The sequence below is a fragment of the Cokeromyces recurvatus genome, assembly GCF_025118155.1.
Source record: "Cokeromyces recurvatus strain NRRL 2243 chromosome Unknown BX663scaffold_7, whole genome shotgun sequence".
NCBI classification, from domain to species: domain Eukaryota; kingdom Fungi; phylum Mucoromycota; class Mucoromycetes; order Mucorales; family Mucoraceae; genus Cokeromyces; species Cokeromyces recurvatus.
This window is the reverse complement of record NW_026251393.1, coordinates 662,415-683,892: the sequence shown is the minus strand read 5'-3', so window position 1 is coordinate 683,892 and position 21,478 is coordinate 662,415. Positions and strand designations below refer to the sequence as shown.

Below are 21,478 nucleotides of genomic sequence, written 5' to 3'. Positions count from 1 at the left end.
CCGCAGTTTTTTAAGGACGTTACTCAATTTTTGTTATATAAATTATATGCAAAATACAGAAGTTACTATGATAATAATTGAAAGTTAATATTGATTTATTTTCGTGTAAAACATATATGTTTGTTAATTCGGCCTTTTAGTGTATACTTTTAATTGATATCATGATTTATAATAATTTAATATATTTGATATAATATACGCATAAGATATTTTTTACCTGGTATATTACAAATGCTATTATTTATTTTTAGACGCGTCAATTAAACCTTGCTGGTTTATTATTTAGAAAGCTGAAGTATTCTTTGAATGCATAAATTGGTAGCAGTTACGTTAATACGAACATGTTCATAAATAATTAGAGCCAATTTCTATACACTCTTTTATATATAAATCTATTACTATAGCATATAATAAGATTTATATGAAACTATACAGTAAGTTTATTCCATCATTATTGATATAATTTATTTCTGGCATATATACACTTTTCCTTTCTTTGTTGGATATTTGGGAGGAGATAATAATACAAATATTAAAAAATAAAAATAAAATAAAATAAAATAAAATAAAAATAAATAAATAAATAAAATAAAAACTATAGCTTATTACTGTTTTATAACAAAATAAGCAGTTCTTGTTGTTGTTTCCTTCTTTTTCTTTTTAAAATTGACTAAAGGCAGTACCAACTGCTTAATGTTATAAAATGGCTACAACGAATATTTTTACTAAAATGAAGATATTAAACTTTGATAAGTATTAGCCACAAACAACTATCTATAATTTATATCTCCGTAAAAGGGAAAATTACTATGAAAGGATAAATTACAAGATGTAATGAAACAAAATGCCAAGAAGTGTCAAGACATTTATTTCCGACTAAATAGAAATTGCTCTTCTAGTTGAATATAATATGCTGGATTCATTCCTAACTAATGAAATTGTTATTAATATCTTTATTCATTCCGCTTCTTTCTGTATATAAATAGAGATAATTTTAATTTAAAATTTCCAACCTTTTTTTTCTTTTTTTTTTGTCATTGTTAAAACAGTTTTTTATATATTATGTAAGTAAAAACGCGTTTTAATCGATTCAATGCCTTTATAAGGGTTACTAAATCATTGACTATAATAATAGGGGTCTTTTCGATTTCTTTGGTGAACAATACACTGAATTCAACAACATTCCTGAAGAGCACCATAAAGCTCGCCTTAGTCACGAACTTATTGCTGGTGCCGGTAAGGAGGAAAGATAGTTTATAATGTGATTTAGAGGCTAGACTAACGCTTTTTTACTCTTCTTACTTTAGCTTCTTATGAAGCTGTAAAGGCTTATAATGAACATTGTGCCAAAAATGGGTAAGTATTCATAATGGACGTGGTTGGTTAGTTAAAATAACCATTGATTAAAATTTGTATTATATAACAATAGTAAACCAAACGATCATGCTACTGCTATGGAGATTCTTGCTGGATTTGCTGGTAGCGCCATTGATAGAATGTAAGCTATACATAAAATCGATGTTAATGAAGAGAATCGATGAAAAATTGACTCTTATTTTTTCTTTTTCTTTTTTTTTATTGTTATCTATTAGGGTTGAAACAAAGGGTCTTGATTTCATTGATAGAGAAAGAGCTAAGAGACATGCTGAAGAACAAGTCAAGCAATTCTATGAATTCGAAGCTTAAGCATTTAGCTGCATATCTTTTCATATAATATATCCATTTTTTTAACTGCAATAAAAAATAAAGATTTGTTTAAAGAAAAAAAAACTCCATCCCTGTTCTATAATATGTTAGTTATTCCCCATTTTGAGCAAAGTTAAATGATAAGATTTTTTTTTTTTATGTTTAACGATTGTTAAGATAGTATCGAGAAAAAAGTAGTAACCAATTATATGCATATACATATAACACATGCTGAAATAAACATATTAAATATAGAATAATTGACATACTTTTTTTTTTCCTTTATATAATATTAAATAACTAAACAACGTGATATACTGTAATAGTCATATTTATTTGCACACGAGCTTAAATATGTAGAATAGTTATTTTTTATTATTAGTAAATAATATATACAGCGAAGCAACTAAAATCTAGTATAGAGTATGGCTCTATTATCGAAAATGGTTTATTTGGATTTCCGAAAAAAAAGGACCCTTTAGTCCCTTTTTTTTAAAAAAAAGAAAAACAACTGAGATGTGAAGTACAGTAGTAAACAATGGCCAATTAAACTGCAACTACAAATATAAATAGAATTTTTTTTTTTCATGGGAAAAAAAACTGCTTTGTTTTTCAAAATTTCACACTCTATTTAATGATCTTTTTATGAACCATGCTATCATCCTAGTATATATCCATTACTTTAAAAAGTATATATAAATATAACTATAATAATAAAATAATCAACTAAAAGAAGAATATCTTTATTTTACGGGAAGAGATGAATATCAAAAAGTTTTAATATAATTATTTAATAAAGTGTAAAGCCTTGCTACTATGTGTGATATACTTTGGGGAATGTTTAAGTTTACAATGAAAGAGAGAAAGAGAAAGAGAGAAGATATAAAAGAAAAAATTGCAGTCTATTATAAGACTTTTTAGTTATTATTTTTGTGCGTGTGTGTGTGTGTGTGTATGAATATGTTGTGTGTGTAGCAGGAGGTGTAGGGGTATACATAAATTTATAAAGAACTCGACATGCTTTTCGTTTTTTCTCATGTTTTGTTCTTTTTTATATTATACTGATTTTTTATGAGAGATAATAATTACATTCATCAAGAACCAAATTCTGATAATAAAAGTCAATACATTTTACAAAGTGAAGATGAATATATTAATACAGTTAAAAGTAAGTCTTCTGTATTCTTTCCTTTCTTTATAGTTGATGTTTGTGTTTACGTATAATAGACCTATTTCAATTTAATAGCAGTAAACTGATATTAACAATAATATAATTTTCTATATTTTTTTCTTTTATTTTTAATAGTCAATAACATGGAAACACGTTTATCGATGTCTCAATTAGAAAATTCGTCTACGTTAAATACAAAAAAAGAATGGCAAGAAATCAAAGATAATGAATTTCGAACCTTTGATCTTACCGAAGTTATAAATAAATACGGAAGTTATCCAGAATTATTACAGTTAATATTATCTAGTAAAGTGGAGGAAGATAGACGAAAAACAGAAGAAGCAAAATTACGTCAAAAGGAATTAGATTATTATCTTTTAAGTAAAGGTAATTTGATGTATTTCTCTTCAATGAATCTTTATTTATTAACATTTATCTATGCGGGAGAAAAGATTTAACTCCTCAAAATTACTATTGGAATTCATCAATCACTTCTTGTTTATCAACTTTAAAACATGAAGAGCCGCAAAAGCAAATGAAACGAAAGAGGGGAGAAGAAGAGGTTCAATTATATCGAGAAGAATCATCCATATTTGCTGCTGCTTCGTCCCACCTTTCTTCTTCTATTCAGCAAATAAGTTTGTCTGATGAGACACAAAATGGCACAAATCAAATATTAACTTCATTATCAGCAGAATTAAACCATAATAAAACAATATCAAGCCCAACAGCTATTCTTGAATTGCAATCGCTAAATAACTCTATAACTAGTAATAGTAATGATAATAACAAACCCATACCAGAAGATATACTTCCACCAATCGGTATTACCACTCAAGCATATAGTCCTAGCAATGATGAAAAAGCCGAGACAGTGGTAATATCACATTCATCTTATAAAGATAGTCATATTAATTTATCTTTAACAAATCATCAGAGCAATAATAAAAGCGTTCGAAGCTATTCTACACTAGACTCGTTTGAAGCATCCATTATGGAGACACTTCCTATAAACAATAGATTGAATACTTTAAAGTAAACGTTTTATGTTAAATTAGAAAGTAGAAAAAAGAAAAAAAAAAAGAGAGAGAGAGAGAAAAAGATACTAAAAAAATAGATAAACATATATATAACAGTTATTCATCATCAGAATGTGTTGGAAAATCATTTAATAATAAGAGTGTATTATTAGCTCAGAAACACGATGTAGACATCTCTTTGAAAATGACAGATAAAAATTTGTATGAAGATGAAAACAAAAGCCTTTTAAACACAATGTCAAGAAAAGTTCCGATACCACCTAATAACCGTTCAAATAACAAACAACACATATCTTTGAACAGCTCACCAATTAGACAAAGTAGACGAAGAAAAGAAATGCAAGCTATCACAATGATTATTGAGACAAAAGAATTTCCTTATGATGATAAACATGCTTGGAAGAATAATGGCAATACTGTACATAAAAAGACAGGTTATAAAAGTATATATTATAAATGTTATAATAGCACAGCGGTAAGAATTATTCTCTGCAAAAAAAAAGAAAAAAAAAAGGACGTGAGCTATTTTTTATTAACTTCGTGAATAATTATAGGGATGTCCTGTAAACAAGACTGTTACCTTTAAAGAAAATGGTGAATACTTAATTAAGTATAGAGGAAATCATTTAAATTGCTGTAGTAAAATAAGTGAAAAGTAGTTTAAACTATTATTTTTCCTTCATTTTTTTTTCTCTTTATCAATTATATTATTACTGTTAGAAATTCCACTAATCTTTGCCTGTATTTATCAAGATAATATCTAGAATAACATTTTTGCCTCCTCTCCTCATTCTCTAATCATTTGTTTTTCTTTTTCGTTAGAAAACGTTAAAAAAAAAGAGCCCTTATACTCAATTACATTACTTTATGAAGCTTTTGATTTTATTTTCTCAATTAATAGCGAATAGGGAAGCTCTTTAGTGTTAGAAACAATAGGGCTTTAATGCTATAATTCTGGTATTATAGTGTTTTGTGTTTGAAAATAGATAATAGTAACAGAAAAGCTAGACTGAAATAACGTTATTAAGTAAAGTTGTTCAACATCTAATTGTATTATTATACAATATATACTTCTTTAGTTAAATATAATGCTATAAAATAATCCAGAAGATCAAAGCATAGACCAAATAGCCTATTATACTTTTATATTGTCCTAATAAAATCAAATTTTACTAGCGCTTTGAATTTGGATATATCAAAATTTGCTTGAGATGATATTGCATATTTTAAAAGGTTTTATTAATTGCATTTAGTTAAAAAAAAAAAAAAAAAAAAAAACTATATAATAATATATACTATAATACAACGTAGTATTTACCTTGAGTTAATACAACTTTAGTAGTAGTAGCCAAAAGTACCATTGTTTTCAGCCATTTGATCTGTAGTTAGTTATTCAGTATTAGCGGGATATAAATGTTTACCTAAATGATAAACATAAAGATAAGTTACTAATTATGACATATTATATATATGATTTTAGCCCTTGTAATATGATCTTTACCTTTAATAATACAAGGCAATGAAAGTGTTTATTAGCATATCAATCTATTGAATAGAACAAGAACCATCTAAGCATGATTAAATAATAATTAGTATATACATATATATAATTTATAATATTTGTTGAATTATAGTTGCAAAAGAAACTTACCATATTATTCAGTTGATTGTAAAAGAGAACACTTGATCATTTGTATTCAATGGATAGACAATACAATAAAAAGCTTTATCTAAATATAAATATACAAAATTAGTTTCAATAACTTGAAAAAGAAGAAAAGCCTTGATGATTTACCTTTTCTCTCTCTTTTTTTTTATATATCTGTTACCAAGAGGCAGTATTCTTTAATACAATCTCAATATCTCTGTAAAATAAAATGAAAAAGTGAATACATTATGTTTGTTTAGTTTATATTATTTATTTACAATTATATATTAACAATTACCTAGTAAAAAATAAATTCTAAAAAATAGAAATAATAGAAAAAAAGCATGTTATTACAATATAATGAAAAGAAAGAAAAGATAAAAAAAATAAAAAAAGGGACTAAAAAAATTTTTTAGCACTAATTAAAATTGTCTAATTAAAGTTTACAATAAGTTTATTCTCCCCCACAATTTTCTTTATTAGTTATTGTTCATGTACTTTTTTTTGTTTACAAGTTATCGTTCGTATTCCATAAAATAGAAACATTAGTAAAAGAATAATATATTATTAAATAATTGTAAATTAGAACTCATTAACGATTACATTGAAATTTGGACATTTCATGTAGATCATTTGACATGCATTTACGAAATTACTTTTTTTTTACATTAGTTCATTAGTAATGCATTCGCATAATATTTTTTTTGTCATTCTAAACTGAGCAAATAACAGCTATAATAAGAGAATAATATATATATACAGTTAAATATAGTTGAACACAGTTAATTCGACATGCAATTATGAAATTACTTTTTTTTTTACATTAGTTCAATAGTAATGCATTGACATAATGTTTTTTGTCATTTTAAACTGAACAAATAACAGTCGTAGTAACGTAATAATATGTATGTGTACATTTAAATATGGTTGAAAGTGTTTTGTATTTTTTAGGGACAATTAACATGCATCTATGAGATTACTTTTTTTTTTACATTTCCATTAATGTTTACAATTACATTGACATTTACATTTACATTTACATTTACATTCGAAATGACTAAATTAAATAAAGATGCAAAATTATTTTTTTGTTTATTATATGTATTGTATACTTTTATAATAGTTATCTTTTCTTGTCATGTATGAAATATTATATAAGAATTTATGTCTAACTGTTTGTAGAAGAAAAAAAAAGTTAATTTTTTAGCATGCTGAAATTACAAGTGAAAATTGTGGGGGTGAAAGAACCAAAAAAAATAAAAACGTCATTTTAACTCCAGCTGAATGTTTATTTTTTTATTTTTAGGACTTTTATTGGTCAATTAATTTTTTTTCTCCCAATTTCTCTATGAAAATTAAATACTGCCAAAAGGCTGTAAAATTAAAATTGCTATAAAATAATCAATTTTTGCTATAAAGTTGTAGTTTTTTTTAGATATATAAAAGCTTGTATATGATAAAAAAATTAATATTAATTTTATTTTCATGTTTACTAGTAATAAGTTGACGAAATAATCATTTTTTGAAAAAATCACTTAAAACTCAGCAAAAAGACTTGTTTTACGTATGTTTTCAGTTGCGGAATATTTTCATTACTTGTAGTGGGTCTACTTCTAATGGGACATCCTCATAAATTTTATTAGGCTCGACAAATCAACAAGCTGATTTGGCCGAGTTGGTCTAAGGCGCCGCACTCAAGTTGCGGTCTCGCAAGAGGCGTGAGTTCGAATCTCACAGTCAGCAATATTTTTTTAATTTTTTACCGTTTATATAATGAAGTAGGATGTCTGAAAAAAATATAACTGTATTATTTTATTTCTTTACTTCCTTGTCACAACAATCTTAAACTTTATGAAGATGAAATTTTTACAACAAATTCCTAAAAAAAAAAAAAAAGAAAGTTTGATCTTCCTCTTTAAGAATAATGATCATATTATAAAATTGGTGAACTTTTATTTATTATAGATTATTTATTTAGTTTGTTTGAGGTACATACTAACTCTTTGAATTATCAATAGTTAATTGTAGTAATAGATGAGAGAATATAGACCTTTTGTAATCAGAATAATTTTTGTGTCATGTATAATCGCTTTAAAAAAGAAAAAAAGCAGTGTATAACATGATATCTGCAGTATATATATGCAAATATTCCCTTTATCTATATTATAAAGAGAGTTGTGTTCATTTTTTTTTTTTTTTTTTGATACAGTATACTGTATTTAGTAGATTAAACATTTATAATGTTTTCTTGATTTTTATGAAATAGTTACCGATCATTGTTCCTGATTAAGATAATTTATTAATATGCTGACAACAAAAGTTTAAAATAAATGTTGGACAAGAATAATCGATCAAGTTCCAGTCCCAATTTGACATCCTTTTCACGATATACAAAACATTTTTTAATCATTTGACAAGTTTACTTGCTTATTGAAGAAAAATGCTTTCGGCATCAGATTTTACCGTATAATGGAAACGAAAAAAAAAATATGTATATGATAATAAAGCATATGAAGTTCTCCTTAGTCCGAGGATGATGGTACTGCTTTGTTTATTTTTTTTCCCCTCATTTATCGAGATAAATTTACATTTAATGTATTATACAGAATATGTTATGAACCGTAAAAATGTAAGCAAACATGACTTGCTATTACACATTTATGGATCAATAGTAAGAGTTATTATTATTATTATTAATCATTAATTCAATTAAATGCATCTAAATAAAAGCAATGATTGCTTGTAAATGTAAGGAGTAGTATACATTAAGAGAGACGGTAATGCCTGATAACCGATTCATAATTATATAGTGACACAGTTATTGTATAGAAGGAATGATATTACTAGCGCATCTTTGATGTTATTACACACATTTTATGAACACTATACCTTATTAAAAAAAAAAAAGTACAATTATATTTAAAAGCTAAAAATGATATTCTCTTCTTTCTGTTGTATGACAAATAATACCATAATGAATTTTGCATATTCATCTTACCAAATTGTAAAAATGACCTTTCACAGAACTTTTAATTTTAAAAATGTAACGTAAATGTGGGAGGTAAAAAAAGGATGATTCAATAGTATAGCATCCTCTTTGCGATATGTAGTGAAGGTCACACATTAGTTACAGCATTGAATATCATCAAAGAGTAATGCTGTATAAAAAGGAGGCCACAAAAATGGTGCTTTATTTGGGTAAACCACAACCTTTTTTTTTTCTTATCTTTTGTTAAAAGATATTATTATATCTTTCTGTTAAAATGCGCTTTTCATTACTATCTACAATTGCATTCATTTTTGCTTCTGGAACTCAAGCATTGACGGCTTCATCCATTAATGACTGCCCTACTTTAAAGCCAAGGTCAAGTCCTGCTACAAGTGTTTCTGATCTTCGTCCTGACGATATTAAAGTAGTTTCCGCACTAGGTGATAGGTATACCATTTAACATATTATAATGGAATCTCCATCTTTTTTTTTTTTTTTTTTTTTTTTTTTTTTTTTTTTTCTAAGCTGGACATCTTTTTCTTTATTATAGTATTATGGCAGCATTTGCAGCTGAGGGCATTCAAGGCTCGTCTATTATTAACATTTCTTCCATTTATGAAAATCGTGGAATTAGTTATGGGGGTGGTGGTGATCCAGGTGCAGTTACCCTTCCTAATTTCATTAAAAGATATAATCCTAAAGTAAAAGGAGCCTCTGTTGGGGATCATTTAGCTGAAATTTGTTATGGCATTATCTGCCCTCCTTTCCAATGTAAGTAGTAAATTTATAAGAAGAGTCTTGATTTATTTATTTTTTTTTAATCTCTTTGACATTTTAGATAGACCATCAAAAGATTTATTAAATGCTGCTCAAAGCGCTGCAATGGCACCTAATATCGATCATCAACTTGATTATTTAATTCCAGGTAGTAATATAAATTTAATTGCTACTTGATAAAAATATTAAAAAAAAATATGTATACCTAATTACTTTATATAAGCTATGAAACTTATGCCTGGCATCGATTTCAAAAATGATTGGAAGCTTATCAATGTTCAAATTGGTAGTAATGATCAATGTGCTTCATGTATTGATAGTGTAATCCCTTTACTTACCCCTACCAAGTATGGTGAACATATTACAAATGCTGTTGAGCGTATCAGAAAGAATATTCCTCGAGTTATAGTGAATCTTAGTAAGAATATACACTTATTTTTTTTTTTTAAAGAAAAAAAAAAGCTACTTCACCTATTAACTTGTATTCTATAACAGTCGGTACATTTAATGTAACTGAAGTTTATACAGTTACTGCAGATCAAGATTACTGCAAACCCTTCCAACATACAGATTTCATTATCAATCAAGTTGAATGCCCCTGTGCTATTGATAAGAGATATCGTAAAAAAATGGATGAAGTTTCTGTTGGTAATTATTATCATTTCATATAGACCTAAAAAAAATTAACCAAATTATTCATTAGGTTATACAAAACAGTTAGAGGCTATTGCTAAAAAATTCAAGGCTTTACAAACTGATTCATTTGGTGTTATTTTTACACCCGCAAATATTAAAATTGATACTTTCCCTGTTAAAGCATTAAGGTAACAAAACAAAAAAAACAAAAGTTTATATATTTATAACAAGTTATTAAAAATACATATATGTATGTATTTACACAAATGTACAATCCTTACAGCAATATTGATTGCTTCCATCCAAGTACTTTAGGTCATGAATATGTTGCCAAGGTAAAAGAAAAAAAAAAAAAAAAACTCCTTCCCATTACTAACAAAATAGTTATACTTCTTCTTACTTTTTATATATAACAGTCCTTATGGAATACATTATTTGTGCCTTTAGCCAATAAACCAAAGACTATGACTTGGAATTCAGCATTAGAAGTTTATTGCCCTATTGAAGCTGACCGCTTTCAACTGGATTAACAATTATTAATAACATAATAAAATTAAAAAATAAAATTGAAATATTATACTATTCGAGGTGTAATAATATATCTATTCATTATACATCATTATCATTTTTTTTTTTAAAAAATAAAATAAAATAAAGGTATTCTTATGCATAATATTTATATGTACATGTACATAAATATCTATTAGTAAAAATTTATAAATTCTTCGGCTTGGTAGCACCTAATAGTTTAGGGAAATAGCGAGCCCAACCCATTTGATGTAGTTTACGTACGACAGCAGGTGTAATAGCCGCTGTGATACCCAGTCTGATAGGCAGTAACAACGTTTTATGAATACCATACGCCAATATAAAGACAGAAGCAAAAGAAGGGGTATCGTTGTTGTTATTTTTGATTAAGTCAATTTCTTCATTTGCTACTGCTGCTGTCAAAAGTGTATTATTTTCCCCATCTGTTACTACTACCACTGGTCGCTCATCAACTTTCTTTTCAAAACCAATTCTTTCACCCACATTATAGAAAGTATTAATAACACTTTTTTCAATTGCTCTCACTTTATCTAATCCAGCTAATTGAATAACGCCAAATGTAATACCCAGGTCTACACAACCCACTGCAAGATATACAACAATACCTGCCATACCATATTTTCGAGCAAGCTCTTTTAATTTTGATTGTTTAGGTTCCGTTTTAGCAGCTTGAATGATACTAGGTGAAGACACAATAGATGATATTTTTGAATTTTGTTGTTGTTTCTCAGTGGATGTAGATCCATAAAACCGTCTAGTAGGTTTTTTACTTAAAAAGCGTCCATTATTTGGCTTTAGGGGTAATCGTATTATTGGTCGAGCAACTGGCATAAAACTTTTTTCTAATATTGCAGTGCGCAAAAACAATATTGATCGTCCCGACATTTACTAAAAGAGAGTAAATAAGTTTTGCTCTTTCCCCTTTACTAAAGAGAAAAAGAAAAAAAAAAAAAAAAGAAAAAGAACTGCAGAATTTGAATATGTTAAATGTGTACATACTTTTTTTTTTTTTTTTTCCAAAAGAAAATCCGGCCAGGGTCGGGACCAATTTTGACGCATATTTTATTAAAGGTGACTACTTTTTATATTTCAAACAATTCTATTTTTCTTCTTTAACTTTAAATATTCTACTACTAACGTACTGACAATCATTGAATATTGATAAAAAAAATAATAATCATTTTAAATAAATAAATTCATTATTAAAAGTTGAAAAGACTAATATAGTATCTTCTAAAAAAAAAAAAGAGTTATAAATAAAGTAATAGCAACAGAGATATTGTATTAATATCTATTCTTTAGTGACAACAGATCTTAGTCTTGGAAATAAATTCATATTATATAATAAACGTCTGTTTTATTACATAATCTATTTTAAAAGATTATATTGCATTCAACAGTAGTGGATAAATCAGACTAAAGTCGCTGCTACTTAAATTTCACTTTCCGTCGAGTAGTTTTATATACCAATAATAAGCTAAAGAATCTGCTAAGCCTCTCCTACATTATTATAGGACGAATTTTACAGCGCATAAACTCAGGGGCCCTCCACTTTTAATTATAACATCCCTTTCACATATTATGTTTCGAATTTTGTCCTTAGGACATTGTAGCTTACAAGCCGTTCGAACAGATTGGAGAATATCAACACGATCTTTATCCTATACCGCACCATGCTTACGAACCCCAAAAAAGACTCAGAGATCTAGGAAAGCAAAACTAGCACCTGTGTTTAATGTTAAAATTCCATCAAAATCCATCGTAAAAGATTACTACTGGTTAGAAAAAAGTACCTTCTCAGTGAACATTATAACCATTTTTTTTTTAAAGCTAATCTATTGCATCTTTTATAGACTTGAAAATTAAACTGCACACATTTACCTCTAATGCAGAGATAAAACGCAAAGCTAGCGGGCTGGGCATTCGAGGTGGTTTATTTTCAAGGGTTTCCAATGCATTCGTCAAAGCAGCATTAGAAGGGAAATTACCCAGAATTAATGCCCGTACACTATATAATTCCTTTAATGAGGATGAAGGGCAAGGTTTGTACTACATACATGTCAAATTCTTTTAAGAGAGAGAAAAAAAAAAGTATCACTTTATTAAAAAGTCTTTTCTTTTCTTTTTTTTTTTTTTTTTTTTTTGATAGGTTATATTGATAAAGTACTGCTATCAGAATTTTTTACATACGCTGAGCCCCATTTACCTAGTGAAATAGTGGATCGTTTTAACTCTTTACGAAAAATAAGTGACTTACGATTTCCAAGCGAATGGTTTCCAGATGCAAGACAAATGAAAAGGTAAAGACGAAAAAAAAAAAAAAAAAACGGATCAATGTTTTAGGTATTTATAGTTTGTAGAAAAATTATTCTACATGTAGGGCCTACAAATAGTGGAAAAACATATCGTGCTTTAAAACGATTAGAAAGTGCAGAATCTGGTATTTATTGTGGACCGCTGCGATTATTAGCACATGAAATTTTTGAAAAAATGAATGAGAAAGGTATTCCATGTAATTTATTAACAGGTGAAGAACGAAGAGAGGTTATGCCATATGCACCCTTGACAAGCTCAACAGTTGAAATGGCTTCATTAAATAAGACTATGGATGTAGCTGTAATTGACGAAATTCAAATGATTTCTGATCCAGATCGTGGTTGGGCTTGGACACAAGCTTTATTGGGTCTTAAAGCAAAGGAAATTCATCTCTGTGGTGAAGCATCAGCTGTACCTTTAGTTAAAAAAATATGTGAAAGCTTGGATGAAGAAGTGGAAGTGAATGAATACTCTCGTCTTACACCTTATGAAGTATTAAATAAATCTCTAGTCAATGATTTGAGCATGATTAGAAAAGGTGACTGTGTTGTTGCCTTTTCTCGTAATGATATTTTCAATCTGAAGAAGAAGATAGAATTATTAACAGGTCTCCATTGTGCAGTTGCTTATGGTGCACTTCCTCCTGGTAAATATAACGAAAAAAAACTCATTTATATGATATTGTTAAATTAAAAAACCTGCACTGTTTTTTTATTTTTTATTTTATAATTTTTAATACTAGAAACTCGAGCACTCCAGGCTAAAGCTTTCAATGACCCAAATAGTGGATTTGATGTTATGGTTGCTTCTGATGCTATTGGCATGGGATTAAACTTGTAAGTGCAAAAATAAGTGAGTTTATAATGCAAAATTAATTTGTATTATATTGTCTTATTATAGGAATATAAAGCGTATAGTATTTTCAACAGTGCAAAAATATGATGGAAATTCTTTCAATTATATCAGTGTACCTCAATTAAAGCAAATTGCTGGACGTGCAGGTAGATTTGGAACAGCTTATGATAAAGGAGAAGTAACAACGTAAGTTTACTAAGGTTTTTCATTACAAGTATTAGTTAAAAAAAATAATCTTTCTTTTTTAGTTTACATCCACATGATCTTGCTTATATTAAGGAGTGTGTCAATGCTCCAATTATACCATTAGAGGTAAAGAAGTAGGATTATAAACTTATTTTTTTTTGTACAAACTAAACCATATATAAAATTAGATGGCTGGATTACAGCCTACTGTAGAGATACTAGAATTATTTGCATTACAAATGCCAAATGAAAAGTTTTCAGGGTTATTAGTATGTTAAATTTACAAGAATCAAAGTGTACAAGTATTGACATTTTTTTTTTAAATAGCAAAAATTTGAAGATTTAGCTTCCTTAAATGGTGATTATTTCCTGTGTAACTATAGGGATCAAAAGGTATATTTTTCATATAAAATAGTATAAACGCGTTATCTAAAAAACAAAAAAAAAAAATAGGCAATTGCTGATTTTCTAGAACATATTAAATTACCCTTAAGAGATAGATACCAATTTGTAACAGCACCCGTAAGCGTTCGTAATGAAGCTTCTACACTTATGATTCAAGAATTAGCTGAAAAGTTTAGTAAAGGAGAGACTTGTGCTTTAGATGATGTCATTCAACTTCCAAATTCAGCACCTTCAACACCAAAGGAGTTGATCGAGTTAGAGAACAGCCACAAAAATATAATGCTATATATGTGGTTAAGGTAATAGATAAAATGATGATTATATTATATAATGTCATAAACTAAAGAGCAAATTATACAGTCTTCGATATCCCGAAACATTTATTACTACTCAAGAATATGCATCAGAGATGAAAATTCGTTGTGAAGTTATGATTGACGACGTGCTCAAAAATACAGCATTTGGATCAAAAGCTAAAAGAAAGCATACTATTAACAATGACACGACTAAAAAGCAAAAAGTATAAAAAAAAGACAAAAACCAATATCTATAGAATCCTATCATACAGTTATTCTTTTCACTTTAAGCGTGTTTTCTATCTATTCATAAATAATAACTAAGCACATTATTTTTTAACTATTAGAATATATAAAATAAATTCGAATAATAATCAATTACACTGTAAATTCTTTAAAGATGAATTATACTCAGTTATAGAATATCAAAACATTACAAAAAAGTAAAGTGTAATTTAAGGTGTATTTAATGATCTATCAAATAATAGTAGGGAGTTTCCGAACTTGGTAGTTCAATCAATATACACTGAGGTATATTAGTATAATAATAAAATCATTATTAAATAATCATAACTTGTCTACTATTACAAATATAGGGATTTGTTATTTTCACCTCTACTCATTTTAGTGAAGTCACCATACCTGATTTCCTCAAATACATATATGTATATAATATCTGTCTTTCCTATAGGTAGTTTGATCAAATGTGAAAAAAAAAAAACTGAATAAAGCTTGAGGTAAATCAAATCCAATTGAATGTACATAGTCATTTATTGTATTTTAAAATAATGCATATTATGCCTATCAAAATAGAATTCTTAAATGAGTAAATGAAAAAAAAAAAAAAAAAAAAAACTATCATGGTCCAGTTATATGATCCATTTTAAGCATTTACGTCATGATGATATATAAATATATATATATTTTATTTTTTATTTTCAAGGCTTATTTGTATAAAAAGGGATCAAAAAAATAATAATACCAAAAAATATACGTATTTATAAATATATTTATTTCTAATATTAAAATTAAAAAATGGGATCAATTTTTTCATGTCTAAGTGGTATATGTAGCTCAATTGCTTCACTGCTTTCAGGATTAGTAAGCGCTGTTGCAGGATTCTTCCATACAATTATTTCAGCAATTACAAGATGTATTACAGGTACACTGGGCGCCATTGCAAGTTGCTTAACATGTGGTAGATCTGGGAGAAGGACTAGGGTCTAGCAGCATCCATTAAAAAACGAAAACAAAAAAAAAAAAATCTATGCTTATAATTATTTAATACTCTACTTACCTATTTATTATATATTTATTTATTTATTTATTTATGATATTCTTCTCTTTATATAACAATAATAAAATATACTTTTTTTTTCTAATGCATAATTTATATGCAATAATGCTCTCTCATTCTCCACCACGACTGTTTACTACTTGTTTTCAAAATAAATTTAGTGATTGTCTGTGATTAAATTCTATTTGTTGTGGGTAGGGGAAATAAAATAAAATAAAATAAAATAAAATAATAATAATAATAATAAAAAAAAAAAAAACGACGACGATGCCAAAAAAAGCATGAACATATATAATAATAGCTCAAACTTTTCCTTCTTCTTTTTTCTTCTTCTTCTTCTTTACTATTTGTTACCTGATATATTTGATAGGGGAAACAAATCAACAATATATAATTTATCATATTTATCGTTATTTCTTCAATTAAAATAAATATATATAAACATATACACAAATATAAATAAATAAAGCAAGTTAATGAGTTCAGTTCCTGTAGTATTAAGTGGTAAGTCAATTCTTTTTTTTTCTCAGTAACACACACATAGATATATATACGCATATATACACATTTTAAAGTATTTTATAAGACGATGAATGCTTGAAAGAAGTATACAATTATAATAGTATCACTGCAACTTGTAATAGTAACATGTAATTTTCTCTTTCTCTCTCTCTCTCTCTCTCTCTCCCTCTCTTTCCCCCTCTCCACCCTTATGTTTACACATTATATTTATTTACTTTATATTTTAGATATAATAAAAATAATCATCAACATGACTATGAAGAAGAAATTGAAGACGACGATGATGACACTATTCTATCAAGTCATGCTAATACAATCTTTCCGACTAATTCAAGACATTCTACTGATAACTATAGTCTTCCAACTTCCTCTATAAGTCATGTTAACTATAACAGGAAAAGATATAAATCATTTCGAAAGAAAAGTAGTGTAGTTGTTAGTCAAGGAATGAATTTTATACGAAAAATGAAATGGAAATCTAACGGTAGTGATGAACAAGTGAATAATAGTGGTGATGCTATCAACAACCATGATTTACAACTAAACATCGATCACTATTATCATCAGTCATTTAATCAACATCAACAACAGGATAATACACCTCAAAATCATGTTATAGAACATAAAGAAAGTTTATCTGTATCAACTCATAATTTACCACACATACATAAAAGAGATTTAACCCTCTTAAATACTTATGCTGAACAATACACTCGAGCACTTCATGCCCCATCTCGTTTTTTACCTCAAAATCAAGCTGTCTTCACAACTAAATCAGATGGAACAATTCTATTATTCAATGATATTGCTTCTCTTTGTTTTAAAATCGACAAGTCTTATATCGGGAGATCTATCTTGACATCTTTGTTAGAATACCCCTTTCGAAAACAAATTACAAACGTGTTGAATCGTAGAAAGAGAAAAAATACTAATCCACCTCAGAAATCGTTATGCTCTGATAAAAAAGGATTAGTACTTGTTTGCGGTACCATAGTAAGTAAATAAGGATGACCTGAACTAAAACATGTATATACACTGACATCTTCTTTTTTGGTCTATATACATACATACATACATATTTATAAATTAGATACCCTTTATTAAAGCAAATGGAGTGAAATCAGTTGCTACTTTATGGTTAAAGGAAAAAAATACAGATAATGATGATCATATCTATATTTGGATATTTGAAGAAATCTATGAAACATCACTATCTGTCTATGTAGATTCTGAGGTAATAGCAAGCAACTAAAAAAAAAAGAAAGAAAGAAAGAAAGAAAAAAAAAAAACCTTAATTTCTTTCCTCCAATCTATCTATCTATTTATCGAAATTAACTTCTGCTGTATATATGTAGTGCACAATACGTAGAGTATTAGGCACAATGCTGAAAATCTATAGATATAAGGAAAAGGAGGTGTTGGGTAAACATGTCAACTGTCTTATCCCATCTCTCTCAAAACAGCAACAACGCTGTGATGAAAATTTAGAAACCATTGATCGACTCAAGTTTTTTGGAAGTCAGTCTAGTCAAGGTATATCCATCCCTGTCATGTTAACCTTAAACCGTCATGTAGCAATGGGTGATGATGACTTGGCAAGGGCTGTTATCAAGATGACTTCCTTGCCTTCTATCACTGGCTCCATGTTCATTTCTCGAACGAGTGGTCTCGTCACCTTGATAAGCCCTGTACCCGCTAAATACTTGTTTGGACGCCCTGAAGCAATTGAACAAAAGCGAACCTATGCTCATGAACTCATTCCTCTTTTACCTACTCTTATTAACAAAATACCCCCTGGTGCAACTCTTGTTCAACATGCTTTATGCTTAGAACTACTGGAAAGGGATCCGATTCAAGAACCTGCTGTTATCTATGCTGTTCATCGAGATGGAAGCCAATTTGAGGTGGAGATTCAACTCAAGATGATGAATAATGACTCTGATCGGATTGAAGTCCTCATTACTTATGACCGTCTTCATGCCATGTCAAAATATGAAAAGAGAAAGAATCATTTAAATGAGTCGGCAAGGATGATACAAGAGGAGGAAAAGAAGGATAATAATCATGGCAAAGAAGAGCAAGATGAGAATAACCAATTACAAAATCAGAGTAAATTGACTCGTAATAGACCTGCAATGCGTTCCTTAAGGATAAGTTCCTTTGGTGCAGTCGACGAAAATCGCAAGCTTTTCCCTTCTCAGACATGTATCAGTACAAACAATGATATTAAGCAATTATCACCATTAAGTAACAATAGAAATAGTACAAAACGACATCATCATCACCCACTTGATGATTACGTAATTTTGGAAGTACTGGGTCAGGGAACCTATGGTATGGCTAAGTTAGCCTTTCGAAAAGATGATCCATCTCAGGTAATATATATATATATATATATATATAATGGAAAGAGAAAGAGTTTATTTAACTTGAAGAATATGATTTATATAGAAGAAACTTGTAATCAAGTATATTATCAAAGAAAAAATTATCATAGATTCTTGGATTAGGTGAACTTTTTCTTTTTTTTTTTTTTTCTCTATAATACTAATACTTGTATCAACATGTTTATATATCAGAGATCGACAATTAGGTTCTATTCCAATGGAAATTCATATCCTTAGAACACTTCAAAAATACCCACATGTTAATTGTTGTAGATTAGGTAAAAATGGTGGCCATGAATTATTATTATTATTTTCTAATATTTTGATTGATTATTAGTTACAAGCTTAGAGGATGAAGACCATTATTTTTTGATCATGGAACTATTGGGCACTGGCATGGATTTATATGATTATATCGAGAAAAATAAGAGTATGACAGAAGACACGATTCGAAACATCTTTTATCAAGTGGCCAATGCAATTAAACATCTTCACGATCACTGTATCGTTCATCGTGATATCAAAGATGAAAACATTATCTTGGACCAAAAGGGGCAAATTCATTTAATTGATTTTGGATGCGCTACTTATTATAGAAAGAATCGAAAGTTTGATACATTTACAGGAACACTAGAGTATTGTGCGCCAGAGGTATTAAAAGGCCAACCTTATGCAGGGCCACCTCAGGATATTTGGGCAGCGGGTGTCCTGCTATTTACATTGATCTATCGAGAGAATCCATTTCATAATATAGATGAAATTATGGAAAAGGAACTCACTGTGCCTTATATACTGTCTGAAGGTTGTTGTTTGTATTACTTTATCCTATTTTAAAGATTTTTTTTTAACTTACAGGCTCTTTTATAATAGATTCCCTTGACCTTTTGAAAAAAATATTAGAGAGAGATATTGGAAAAAGAATCAATATTGATCAAGTATTAAATCATTCATGGTTTCGAAATATGAAATAATAACACTTTTTTACTTCAATTGTACATAATATATTTTATACATGATAGATTACATAATAATACTAATTATATAATCTAAATGTATATGTATGTATTTAATAATAATAATAAAAGAAAAAAAAAAAAAAGAAAAAAAGAAAAAAAAATCATATATTTATGCATTGTATTGCTTCTTGGTGGTCACTAAAGAAAAAGAAAAAGAAAAAGAAAAAAAAAAGCATGAAAGTTCCATTTTTCTACACTTCTTTTTCCACATATAGCGAGGATGAACAAACGAAAGCCTCATAGTAATATAAAGATTTATGTAGAAAATGAAAATCTGATCATGTATGGTTCATCAAATGAATCTGCTGGTTGTGTTTTAAGAGGAATACTTAAACTTAGTTTATCAGAAGCAACTAAAATCAAAGCAATTACACTTCAATTTATAGGAAGAATATTTATTATTCTGTCAAAAGGTAATCAATACATAAATAAATATATAAAAATATATATGGTCAGTACAATATATTTATAAATATTTATTTTTTATTTACAATTATAATAGATGAAAGATTATTTCGTCATGAAAAATTGATTATTGATTATAAATGGTCATTTTTACCAAAAGGAAGTAAGCTACACGTATTAAATATGGGCATGTATGCATATGAATTCGAATTAGCTTTACCTGGTTATTTACCAGAGTCAATTCATATTTCCAACTTTTACCATGTTCAATATCAACTCAGGGCTACTCTTGAACGTGCCCCTACATTTTTTTCATTAATACCCAACATCATTCAATCTAAACCTATTCGTCTTTCTCGCCAACTTTTGCCCTTCACACTCGAATTTTCAGAACCTGTTATACTTTCAAACCAATGGGCAAATAGATTTCACTATGAAATTATCATACCCAGTAAAATATATACTCATGGCGATCAAGTTAAAGTGACAATTCGTGTTACGCCTCTTATCGATTCTTTACGTGTACAACATCTTTCCTGTATATTAAAGGAATACATGATCTGTTATAATAGGGGATTAAACAGCCGTCCACGAGCACACAATCGGGTTTTATTTTCCACTAAGGACCATAAATTTGGAAAAATGAACAACCACAATTATAACGATCATTTCATAATCTGGACCAAGGTACAAACAATTCCTTTACCAAATTCAATAGAAGAGTTACAATATGATATTCAAAATGAAGATATCTGTATTCGACACAAGATTAAGTTTATTTTATCATTTACGAATGAAATTGGACATATCTCAGAATTAAGGATGGCAATCCCTATTACCATTTGTGCCGTTAATCAAACCGGACTACCGAGTTATGAAGAAGCATGGAATACTGTGCCCTATAATCCTATGTTAGATATCTTATCTTCATACTATCATAGTAATAATAATGAAAATGATAGAAATTATTCTCCAAATTTACAATTATTACCACCACCTGCCTATGAAGAAGTTATATAGATAAGCATTCATTCATACGTTCATACGTTCATACAAACATACATAAATATATATATATGTATATATGTATATATTTATATTTATATGTTACATGTCTTGGATAAAAAATTAAAAAGTATGTAGGATCTACATTATAAAATATTGCTTCAAAATAAATAAATAAGAATATGCATATACATATACATATACATATATATATGTGTGTGTGTGTCTATATTTTACCGGTATAAGACATAGATAATTCTTTAAAGAAAATCAAGTGTTTAAGAGGGTAGTT

General features: G+C 28.1%; 8 protein-coding genes and 1 non-coding gene across 9 annotated transcripts; 8 read left to right on the top strand and 1 right to left on the bottom strand.

The window, feature by feature from the left end:
- The first annotated feature begins 1,023 nt into the window (after window positions 1-1,023).
- Window positions 1,024-1,770, top strand: BX663DRAFT_503444 (uncharacterized protein). Its single transcript, XM_051526763.1, has 5 exons — window positions 1,024-1,064; window positions 1,136-1,236; window positions 1,308-1,356; window positions 1,430-1,498; window positions 1,593-1,770. Coding segments are annotated over exons 1-5 (315 nt in total). The 5' UTR covers window positions 1,024-1,062; the 3' UTR covers window positions 1,687-1,770.
- Window positions 1,771-2,757: 987 nt separating this feature from the next.
- On the top strand, window positions 2,758-4,654 carry BX663DRAFT_484847 (uncharacterized protein; the record flags this gene model as incomplete). Its single annotated transcript, XM_051524577.1, has 7 exons — window positions 2,758-2,854; window positions 2,993-3,244; window positions 3,310-3,734; window positions 3,795-3,892; window positions 3,994-4,331; window positions 4,366-4,372; window positions 4,618-4,654. The coding sequence occupies 7 exons, from the start codon at window positions 2,758-2,760 to the stop codon at window positions 4,652-4,654; spliced, it is 1,254 nt and encodes a 417-aa protein (XP_051384738.1).
- A 2,551-nt stretch (window positions 4,655-7,205) lies between these two features.
- BX663DRAFT_t57 lies at window positions 7,206-7,288 on the top strand. Its single transcript has one exon. It is a non-coding gene; the product is annotated as a tRNA-Leu (tRNA).
- Window positions 7,289-8,808: 1,520 nt separating this feature from the next.
- BX663DRAFT_431471 (uncharacterized protein) lies at window positions 8,809-10,477 on the top strand (the record flags this gene model as incomplete). The annotated part of the gene is made up of 8 exons (XM_051522872.1): window positions 8,809-8,981; window positions 9,085-9,305; window positions 9,373-9,459; window positions 9,535-9,729; window positions 9,807-9,959; window positions 10,015-10,135; window positions 10,231-10,282; window positions 10,364-10,477. The coding sequence occupies 8 exons, from the start codon at window positions 8,809-8,811 to the stop codon at window positions 10,475-10,477; spliced, it is 1,116 nt and encodes a 371-aa protein (XP_051384737.1).
- Window positions 10,478-10,661: 184 nt separating this feature from the next.
- BX663DRAFT_530219 (uncharacterized protein) lies at window positions 10,662-11,648 on the bottom strand (the record flags this gene model as incomplete). Its single annotated transcript, XM_051530305.1, has 2 exons — window positions 10,662-11,175; window positions 11,635-11,648. The coding sequence occupies 2 exons, from the start codon at window positions 11,646-11,648 to the stop codon at window positions 10,662-10,664; spliced, it is 528 nt and encodes a 175-aa protein (XP_051384736.1).
- Window positions 11,649-12,042: 394 nt separating this feature from the next.
- Window positions 12,043-14,944, top strand: BX663DRAFT_503434 (P-loop containing nucleoside triphosphate hydrolase protein). Its single transcript, XM_051526762.1, has 11 exons — window positions 12,043-12,285; window positions 12,350-12,538; window positions 12,646-12,796; window positions 12,857-13,458; window positions 13,555-13,648; window positions 13,713-13,853; window positions 13,916-13,979; window positions 14,042-14,122; window positions 14,181-14,246; window positions 14,307-14,557; window positions 14,619-14,944. The coding sequence occupies exons 1-11, from the start codon at window positions 12,078-12,080 to the stop codon at window positions 14,782-14,784; spliced, it is 2,013 nt and encodes a 670-aa protein (XP_051384735.1). The 5' UTR covers window positions 12,043-12,077; the 3' UTR covers window positions 14,785-14,944.
- A 609-nt stretch (window positions 14,945-15,553) lies between these two features.
- On the top strand, window positions 15,554-15,937 carry BX663DRAFT_503433 (uncharacterized protein). The gene has a single exon (XM_051526761.1). It carries the CDS (start codon window positions 15,590-15,592, stop codon window positions 15,779-15,781), a length of 192 nt encoding a protein of 63 aa, XP_051384734.1. The 5' UTR covers window positions 15,554-15,589; the 3' UTR covers window positions 15,782-15,937.
- A 263-nt stretch (window positions 15,938-16,200) lies between these two features.
- Window positions 16,201-19,777, top strand: BX663DRAFT_451384 (uncharacterized protein). The gene is made up of 9 exons (XM_051523757.1): window positions 16,201-16,355; window positions 16,438-16,501; window positions 16,601-17,366; window positions 17,464-17,607; window positions 17,729-18,748; window positions 18,825-18,883; window positions 18,953-19,038; window positions 19,098-19,562; window positions 19,631-19,777. Exons 1-9 carry the CDS (start codon window positions 16,328-16,330, stop codon window positions 19,729-19,731), a joined length of 2,733 nt encoding a protein of 910 aa, XP_051384733.1. The 5' UTR covers window positions 16,201-16,327; the 3' UTR covers window positions 19,732-19,777.
- Window positions 19,778-19,915: 138 nt separating this feature from the next.
- BX663DRAFT_326917 (uncharacterized protein) lies at window positions 19,916-21,423 on the top strand. The gene is made up of 2 exons (XM_051522111.1): window positions 19,916-20,189; window positions 20,279-21,423. Exons 1-2 carry the CDS (start codon window positions 19,997-19,999, stop codon window positions 21,199-21,201), a joined length of 1,116 nt encoding a protein of 371 aa, XP_051384732.1. The 5' UTR covers window positions 19,916-19,996; the 3' UTR covers window positions 21,202-21,423.
- The last annotated feature ends 55 nt before the right edge of the window (window positions 21,424-21,478 follow it).